The 10,297-nt window shown below is 45.6% G+C and overlaps 1 protein-coding gene across 1 annotated transcript in view; it reads left to right on the top strand.

Annotated features, from left to right (window-relative positions):
• wnt7ab (wingless-type MMTV integration site family, member 7Ab) overlaps nt 1–9,068 on the top strand; it is a 16,767-nt gene extending 7,699 nt beyond the window's left edge. Inside the window, 1 exon segment of the mRNA XM_084333045.1 lies at nt 7,098–9,068. Within this exon segment, the coding sequence (XP_084189171.1) occupies nt 7,098–7,580 (483 nt within the window). The 3' untranslated portion in view covers nt 7,581–9,068.
• Nucleotides 9,069–10,297: the final 1,229 nt, after the last annotated feature.

Raw genomic sequence — 10,297 nt, forward strand, 5'->3', positions numbered from 1 at the left:
GGTTCAGAGGCTCCAGTACGGAGCTGGAGCTTGAACCGGAGCGCTGCCGGTGTGAAAGGGGCCACAGAGGCCCGATTCACCGACACGACACGTACCCCACAGAGAGGCCCGATTCACCGACCGTACCCCACAGAGAGGCCCGATTCACCGACACGACACGTACCCCACAGAGAGGCCCGATTCACCGACACGTACCCCACAGAGAGGCCCGATTCACCGACACGTACCCCACAGAGAGGCCCGATTCACCGACACGTACCCCACAGAGAGGCCCGATTCACTGACACGTACCCCACAGAGAGGCCCGATTCACCGACACGTACCCCACAGAGAGGCCCGATTCACCGACACGTACCCCACAGAGAGGCCCGATTCACCGACATGACACGTACCCCACAGAGAGGCCCGATTCACCGACACGTACCCCACAGAGAGGCCCGATTCACCGACATGACACGTACCCCACAGAGAGGCCCGATTCACCGACACGTACCCCACAGAGAGGCCCGATTCACCGACACGTACCCCACAGAGAGGCCGATTCACCGACACGTACCCCACAGAGAGGCCCGATTCACCGACACGACACGCAGGGGTGTAAAGTACTTAATAATAATAATACAAAGACGCTGACAATGAGCAAAACAAATGAACAGAGAAACAAAGAACCACAGGGAATAAGCAACAGTATGAAGACGCAGGACATACAACCAACGGGTAACAAGTAACAGATACAGAGTCCAGTAGGGGACCAGTCAGGGGAGTAAGGAAACTGAGGGAAGGGGGGGAGGGGGGGGGGGGGGGGGCAGGAGAGGGAGAGAAAGTAGGGAGGGGGAGGTGGTAGGTTGGAGGAGGGTGGTTATGGGTAAGGAAGGTTGAATGCTTGGAGAACCGGTAGGTTTTGAGTCGGGATTTAAAGGTGGAGAGTGAGGGAGAGCCTCTGATGGTCTGAGGGAGGAGGGTGTTCCAGAGTCTGGGTGCAGCTCGTGAGAAGGCCCGGTCACCAGAACCTTTGAGTTTGGATGACAGGACGGTGAGGGAAGCAGTGGAAGAGGACCGGAGGGAACTTCGTTACAATACTTAACTTTGTTTTTGGGGATTTGTACTTTACTCTAGTATTATTAGTTTGTATACTTGTACTTTTACTCAGGCAGAGGTTAGACTAGTGTATTCCTGGCGTTTTTTTATACGTTTTTGACGACGTATGATGTCCTATCTACACAGAAACGCGTATTTTGGCGTTTTTTTTGTGGATACGGCTGAAACGCAAAATTGTGTTTGCGTTTGGAGATACGCAAAAAAACGAGTCGACAAACAGCGTGTAGTCAGCACGCTAGCCGTTGTTGCGAAAACGCCCATGCGCAGTAGATACCATCTGCGTGCCCTTCCGGTGACAGCAGACTCAGAGTGTGTGTGTGTGTGTGTTTGGGACAGAGCTCCGTGTCCCAAAATAGCTTCAGCTACCATGTGTTGTCAAGTTATTGTTATAAGGACCCCAGTCCAAGCTACAACAGTCTGCATTCCCTTAACAATTGTTTGTATTGAGCCGTATTGTATTGTACCCATATGCAATATGTTAAATAAAGTTTACATCCATTCATTCTGCTAGCATTACCGATGCATGAGCAGCTGGCTAACGTGAGCTATCAGGATTCAGACCCTGTTAGCTCAGAGTTCCTCTTTCAACTTAAGAAGCATTAAACAAAATGGCCCAGTCATCTATTCACCTTTGTTTAATACACACAGCGTTGTCTCTAATGTTATCTAACTACTGATAGCTCGCGATATCATCAGTTTTGATGCTGGCTAAGTAGCGTGAGCTAACGGTAGCTTCTAGCCACAATACTCCATTGACGTTAGCATGCAGCTAACAATGCTACAATGCATCCGATCGTTTTTTAGCCTAAACTATCCGCTCTTGGTGGTCACTTGTGTTGATGTTAGTTTTGTTTCATCAACAAATGACAGGCAGAACACACAGTGAATGTATCCGTTTTGTTTATTGCACTTTTATTAGGCTTTGCTGAAAAAAGAATTGCTGCATTGAGCAAGATGGTGGCGCGGCATAGGCGCCTGCCTTATTTACATTTTCTTTGCTGGAGCTTCCAGGAAGTGTATTGGCACATTCGTTCTGATTGGTTGAAATTGCCTTCATGTTTGCCACCTACTGCCACCTACTGCTTTGGCAGTGTACTACATCAGTGTGCTCTGGTGACAAAACGAAAAAAAAACGAAAGTGTGACTCGAGGCGCATGACGTCGCGGCGATACGCGGCGATGCGTATAAGAAAACAATACGAAGATGATACGAAAGGTGTAACCTCAGCCTCAATTACATTTCAGAGGAGAAAAAAACATAACGTTAACGTTATTAATCCTGCGGCCGCGCTTTATTTAAAAAACAGCCAATCAAATCCCCATCAATGGAAAATGTACCCGCCCCCCATACCCATGCTGATTGGTCCTTGTGCAAGACTAGAAAGCAGGGATCTTTGATTAAACACCTGCTATCACAAGAATAGACAGTCAGAAAAAAAGTTTTTACTTTTACTTTTTTAGTACTTAAGTACATTTAAAAGTAGGAACTTTTAACTTTTAACTTTTTAGCCAGATACTCTGCCTTTTACTTGAGTACGATTTTGAGACGGTAGGCTACTCATACTTTCACTTAAGTATAATTTCTGGGTACTTTTTACACCCCTGCCGACCCCACGCAGAGAGCCTCATCTCACACGTCGCACGGAGCAGATCACCCACCGCCTGCCTGATCACGTTGGCTTATCTAGACGGCTAAATCCCCCCCCCCCCCCCCCCCCCATTGAGGCCACTACACTCATCAGACTATCAGCAGTTTCCCTTCTCTCCCTTCCCTCTGCTAATAAATGGGCCCTCTGTTTTGATACTCCCCCCCCTCTCCTTTATTTATGCTAATCGAAGCAGTGACATTGAGCAGGAGTGCCGTTCACAGCTCCCAGGTCGAAGACGCCCAGACAAAGGCTGTCACAAGTGTTGGTCACAGGACAGCTGATGGATATGGGACCGGTAGCCAAGTGCACACTATGAAACACAGTGCTCAGAGGAGCGTTGTTTTGTCTGTTCTTGTTTATACGTGTTATTTCCAGTGCAATTTGTGAATTATTGTTGTTGTATTGTTTTTTTATGTAAAAAAAAAAACACAAGGATATGAATAATTAGCCATTGGATCTCCCAAAAGGCAAAATACGGTGTCTTATTAACATTAGCTCACACCAAACAAGCAGCCATGGGTGGGTATGAGGAAATCAGAATAGATCTTATTGCTGATTGTCGATTCATTGGCACGTCTCATTGTCAACGGTTTAGGATTTAGCAGGGTTGTAAAAAGTACCCAGAAATTATACTAAAGTATGAGTACCGTCTCAAAATCTTACTCAAGTAAAAGTCAGAGTATCTGGCTAAAAACACACTTGAGTAAAAGTTAAAAAGTTTCTACTTTTAAATGTACTTACGTATTAAAAAGTAAAAACCTTTTTTATGACTGTCTGTTCTTCTGATAGCAGGTGTTTAATCAAAGATCCCCGCTTTCTAGTCTTGCACAAGGACCAATCAGCATGGGTATGGGCGGGTTTATTTTTACATTGACAGGGATTTGATTGGCTGTTTTTAAATAAATTGCGGCCGCAGGATTAATAACGTTAACGTTAGTTCGGCCAGAGAAACAAATATACTAATTAAAATAGTTGGACTTGCGAGATTTGTACTTTGTAGGTCTGCATTTTAAATGTAAGGAGTAAAAAGTATGTTTTCTTTTCTCTGAAATGTAATTGAGTAAAAGTACAAGTATACAAACCTAATAATACTAGAGTAAAGTACAAATCCCCCAAAACAGTCCTTAAGTATTGTAACGAAGTACAATTACTCAAGTACTTTACACCCCTGGGATTTAGCAATAATCCCAGTCACTCAGCCCCCCCGTGCAGTCTGTGGTGTGCAGTGTGTGTGTGTGTGGTGTGTGTGTGGTGACTACACACACAGAGCCTGAAATATGATACAGTATTCTGCCTGCTGTGTACACAGTATCACACTCTTGTGTGGCACTGTTCCGTTCAACCCTCTCCTAGAGTGCATTTCATATTCACATTCAGGCTATACTTACCTGCGTTCCATAATACAGTATTCACTGAGTTATAGTTTGTTTGTTTATTTGTAATCAGCTCTTCAAGATAAGAGATACGATAAGTTATTCCTTTATTGATCCTTGGGGGGAAATTCAGGCATCACAGCAGCATGGGGAGGGGGGGGGGGGGGGGGTACATGGTGATAGTAGAAGACATAATACAGGTCATACAATTATAATACAGTAGAAAGTACAAATACAATTAGCCAGTGTAAACAATATACTGTAACAATATAATTAACCCTGAGTATATGCAGAGACGTTTACATTTAGTCATTTAGCTGCTACGCTTTTATCCAAAGCGACTTACAAGTTCTGTACGACAAGTCATCAGGAAGGGCACAACTCTATCAGCTGAGTAACAATGTTCATCAAAGTGTTGAGTGCTACAGTGTAGGTTAGTTTATTAGGACAAGTGCATGACAGTAAGGTTAGTTAGGGTTAGATATCTATATATATTTTTTTTAGATAATGGTTGAAGAAGTGCGTCTTTAGTCGACGGCGAAAGATTGGACGGGTTTCGGCTGTCCTAACTGGGGTGGGTAGTTCGTTCCACCATTGTGGGGCAAGGACTGAGAATAGGCGACTTCTCCTTGATGACCCTCCCGGAGCTCGGATAGGAGTAGGTCTGAGGCGGCCAGAAGATGCAGAGCGTAGGGGTCTTGAGGGTGTGTAGTTAGAGACCATTGACCGGAGGTAGGCGGGAGCGGTTCCCTTTGCCGCACGGTATGCCAGGTCGAGGGCCTTGAAGCGGATACGTGCAGCAATGGGGAGCCAGTGCAGGTCCCTAAGAAGTGGGGTGACATGGGCCGACTTCGGTAGGTTTGAGATCAGGCGGGCCGCTGCGTTCTGAATGAGTTGAAGAGGCTTGGTGGCAGTGGCCGGGAGGCCAGCGAGCAGTGCGTTGCAGTAGTCGCGGCGGGAGATGACTGTTGATTGGACGAGGAGTTGGGTGGCTTCTTTTGTCAGGAAGGGGCGTATCCTTCTGACGTTGCTCAGGAGGAATCGGCAGGTTCTGGTTGTCGCTGCGATGTGAGCAGAGAAGTTCAACTGGTCGTCGAGGACAACACCAAGGTTCTTGGCGGTCGGGGACGCGGTCACAGCTGCATTCTCGACTGTGATGGAAAGGTCGGTCAGGGGGGAGGATTTGGCCGGCAGGTGGAGCAATTCTGTTTTGCTTAGGTTCAGTTTGAGGTGGTTGGTCGTCATCCAGGTGGAGATGTCAGACAGACAGGCCGAGATCCGCTCAGAGACGTGGATATCTGAGGGAGGGAAGGAGAGGAAGAGTTGAGTATCGTCGGCATAACAATGATAGGAGAAGCCATGAGACGTTATAATGTTACCCAGTGATTTAGTGTAGAGGGAGAAGAGAAGGGGTCATAGGACCGAGCCCTGGGGGACACCTGTCCGCAGGGTGCGGGTGGCCGACAGGGTCCCTCTCCATGACACTTGGTAGGAGCGGTCATTGAGGTATGATGTCAGCCATGTCAGCGCAGAGCCAGCCACTCCCATTCCTGCGAGGGCCACGAGGAGGATCTGATGGTTGACTGTGTCGAAGGCTGCAGATAGATCTAGGAGAATCGGGACAGAGGAGAGGCCTTTCGCTTTTGCTAAGTGAAGTGCCTCTGTGACCGCAATGAGGGCCGTTTCTGTGGACACAGATACATGTCTTGAAAAGCTCTCTCTGTGTGTCATCAGGTCTTGTCTCTCTGTATGTCATCAGGTCTTGTCTCTCTTTGTGTCATCAGGTCTTGTCTCTCTGTGTGTGTCATCAGGTCTTGTCTCTCTCTGTGTGTGTCATCAGGTCTCTCTCTGTGTGTCATCAGGTCTTGTCTCTCTCTGTGTGTCATCAGGTCTTGTCTCTGTGTGTGTCATCAGGTCTTGTCTCTCTCTGTGTGTGTCATCAGGTCTCTCTCTGTGTGTGTCATCAGGTCTTGTCTCTGTGTGTGTGTCATCAGGTCTTGTCTCTCTGTGTGTGTCATCAGGTCTTGTCTCTCTCTGTGTGTCATCAGGTCTTGTCTCTGTGTGTCATCAGGTCTTGTCTCTCTCTGTGTGTCATCAGGTCTTGTCTCTCTCTGTGTGTGTCATCAGGTCTTGTCTCTGTGTGTCATCAGGTCTTGTCTCTGTGTGTCATCAGGTCTTGTCTCTCTCTGTGTGTGTCATCAGGTCTTGTCTCTGTGTGTCATCAGGTCTTGTCTCTGTGTGTCATCAGGTCTTGTCTCTCTCTCTGTGTCATCAGGTCTTGTCTCTCTTTGTGTGTGTCATCAGGTCTTGTCTCTCTGTGTGTCATCAGGTCTCTGTGTGTGTGTGTCATCAGGTCTTGTCTCTCTCTGTGTGTGTCATCAGGTCTTGTCTCTCTCTGTGTGTGTCATCAGGTCTTGTCTCTCTCTGTGTGTGTCATCAGGTCTTCTCTCTGTGTGTCATCAGGTCTTGTCTCTCTGTGTGTCATCAGGTCTTGTCTCTGTGTGTCATCAGGTCTCTCTCTGTGTGTCATCAGGTCTTGTCTCTCTCTGTGTGTGTCATCAGGTCTTGTCTCTCTCTGTGTGTCATCAGGTCTTGTCTCTCTCTCTGTGTGTCATCAGGTCTTGTCTCTGTGTGTCATCAGGTCTTGTCTCTGTGTGTCATCAGGTCTTGTCTCTCTCTGTGTGTGTCATCAGGTCTTGTCTCTCTCTGTGTGTCATCAGGTCTTGTCTCTCTCTCTGTGTGTCATCAGGTCTTGTCTCTCTCTGTGTGTCATCAGGTCTTGTCTCTCTCTCTGTGTGTGTCATCAGGTCTTGTCTCTCTCTGTGTGTCATCAGGTCTTGTCTCTCTCTCTCTGTGTGTCATCAGGTCTTGTCTCTCTCTCTGTGTGTGTCATCAGGTCTTGTCTCTCTCTGTGTGTCATCAGGTCTTGTCTCTCTCTCTGTGTGTGTCATCAGGTCTTGTCTCTCTTTGTCTCTCAGGTCTTGGAGAAGAACATGAGGCTCGAGTGCAAATGCCACGGCGTCTCCGGTTCCTGCACCACCAAGACCTGCTGGACCACGCTGCCCAAGTTCCGCGAGCTGGGCTACCTGCTGAAGGAGAAGTACGGGCACGCGGTGCACGTGGAGTCCGTCAAGGCCAGCCGCAACAAGAGGCCCAAGTTCCTCAAGGTCAAGAAGCCGCACTCTTACCGCAAGCCGCAGGACACGGACCTGGTGTACATCGAGAAGTCGCCCAACTACTGCGAGGCGGACCCGGTGACGGGCAGCCTGGGCACCGGGGGCCGGGTGTGCAACAAGACGCTGCTGCAGCAGATCAGCGGCTGCGACCTCATGTGCTGCGGCCGGGGCTACAACACGCACCAGTACTCGCGCGTCTGGCAGTGCAACTGCAAGTTCCTGTGGTGCTGCTACGTCAAGTGCAACACCTGCAGCGAGCGGACAGAGGTGTACACCTGCAAGTGACACTATTTATTGTGGCGGGGGACGGTGCGCGGCCGCGCGCGTATGTGTGCAAGTGTGCATGGTTTTGTGTATATGTGTGTGTGTAGTGTGTGTGTACACGCAAGTGTGTGCGCAAGTGTGCGTGGATTTGTGTATATGTGTGTGTGTGTCTAGTGTGTGTGTGTGTGTGTGTGTGCGCAAGTGTGCGTGGATTTGTGTATATATGTGTGTGTGTGTGTGTGTGTGTAGATGTATTTGTGTATGTGTGTTTTAGCTTTACGTATGTATGTTTGCATGGACAAAGTGGAACCGTTTATACTGTACGAGAAGGCAAATTTTTGAAGCCTCATAGCCATAGATAATGAGGAACTACTTACTGTGCATATATCTACTGTCAAGTCGAAGATGGAGCATAATGATTTATTTTGCACACAAAGCCCCCCCCTCCTCCCCCCTCCTCCTCCCTGCATCCCTTGGTGGATCTCTATTCAGGATGACTGCTTGGGGTGCAAACGGAGCACCATAAAGGGAAGACCACTGCCCCTGGAGTACGGGGTCGGTAACCCCACAGTACGGGGCCGTTTGGACAAAACTGTCAATTCTTCTTCTTCTTCACGAGAGAGAGAGAGAGAGAGAGCGAGAGAGAGACTTTTAAGCTATGGACGTGTACTGATGTTTTTGGTCTGTCGAGCAAATGGACGTTGACGGTGCTCGTAAATCAATGCTGGATGTGACGCTGGACAGTGCTGTCGTCATCTAGTCCCTATCTCGTTTTTAGGGCACTCTATGCACAGATGAAACCACACAGATATTTGGAATATTTAACATACTGTATTTAGAGATAAAATAAAAAAATAAAATAATAATTAATATTAATTTATTCAATTAAGAAAAAAAAAAAAGAAGAAAAAAAAACTACTGATTTTGTTTGTGTTTCCGTTATGGAACAACGACTAGATGACGGGAGGTATTTTTTTTTGTTTTTGTTTATTAATGCAATATTCCGTACGGTTAAATACATTGGAGGTCTAATCAGCCTGGAGTATATGTTGTGTAGTAGAGACGGGCTGTAGGCTGCTGGCGTTGACTTCCACATGAGTTCCTCCTCCCTCTGTTGCTGCTAGTCTATAGAGAACTGCCCCACGCTCTGAGGTAGAAGGCTGCATGCTCTACTGACAATGTTCACTTACCCTTAACAACAACAACAACAACAACAACAACAACAACACATGGGCACATTCTCCACTTTTGGTATAAAAAAAAAAAGAAAATATTGGTTTGATAGAGTATATTTTGTAAAAGCCTATTTTTATATGAATGTCTTATTTATAATATCTCTTGCATATATGTTGATGTCTATCGGTCTGCCCTTCACCCCTGTTTTTGAATTCATGTGGGGAAAAAAAGAGACAAGCTGATGTTCAAGTTGGCCATCGCTGTATACTGTATGTGATAGACAGGACTTGATATATGGCTGTGTTCAAAACTGCTGTGTTTGCTGCATTTCATGCCACTACTGCAGATGGAATACAGGAACAGGATACCACTAACAAGACACGGCTCTGAGAGTTTGATTTCCACCACTTTTCATGCATTCATTTTGACCTTGATTTAAACGCACATTATAAGCAGGGTTCGCAAAAAAAAAGTCAAGGCCTGGAATTCCTTGAAAACAGCCAATTTTCTTTTACAAGGTGCTTCAAAAGTCCTTGAAATTCAAATCAACCATTCGGATTGAAAGTTTTGTTCATCCATGATAAAAAAAATGTCTGGATCAAGAAATAAATATTTTTTATTTAAAGTGTAACTAATTGTCGGAAATTGGTTTTAAGCCATTAAATATTGGATCGGATAATTTTTCTATAAAAAACAGCATTTAAAAGTGAATTGAATCCTTTTAAATGCCCTTTTAAAATGAAAAAATAGTGCTTGGAAAAGTACTTGAAAGTCCTTGAATTTCATTTAGCAATGTCTGTGGGAACCCTGATTTAAATACCTCATCATTATACCATTATGCAACATTGAATACAAAATTATTATATAAGATACATACCGTTAGATAGGGCTGAGCGATATGGCCCAAATTTTTTGCACGATAACAATATGATAATGTTATCATATCACTCGATATCGATAATTATCTATATTGTTATCTTTTTAAAATTTAAACAACTAATGTATGTTTATTTTGCAGCAATTCTTTGTCGTTGCCGCGATCTTTAGTGTTACAGGCCCTCACACTCCAGTTCTTGAAAGCGAAAGTAAACGGGCTTCTCTGCTGGCTGTGGCTCCAGGGGAGTTGAACAGTTCTGGCTCTGCTATAGTTTCTTTTCTATCTTTTGGCGCTTTTTTGGTGGACAAACCACCGTGACTCGCGACTGGAGACTAGCTCTGCTAGCACACATAGCCTACGGTGTACAGACGGTTTCAAACTGTATTTTAAATTAGAAAGCAAACAAAATAAATGGACAAGAGAAAAATAAATCTCAATTTGGTCAGTATTGTCATTTGGACAAGCAAAGCCATTACTTTTAAGTTGCAGGCAAGAAAGACAAGTCTGTCCACTGTCTCTGGTTTTAAAGCTGGCCTGTTGTAGGTCACAATACAAATAAAAAAATGTATTGATATTTTTTTTTATTATCGATCGATATCGATTATTAAAATATATCATGATAATTATCATTATTGTTTTATCGCCAAGTCCTACCGTTAGACAGTTGTATGAGAAGCACGGTTTC

The sequence above is a fragment of the Notolepis coatsorum genome (genome assembly GCF_963971535.1).
Source record: "Notolepis coatsorum genome assembly, chromosome: 17".
Taxonomy (NCBI): Eukaryota; Metazoa; Chordata; class Actinopteri; order Aulopiformes; family Paralepididae; genus Notolepis; species Notolepis coatsorum.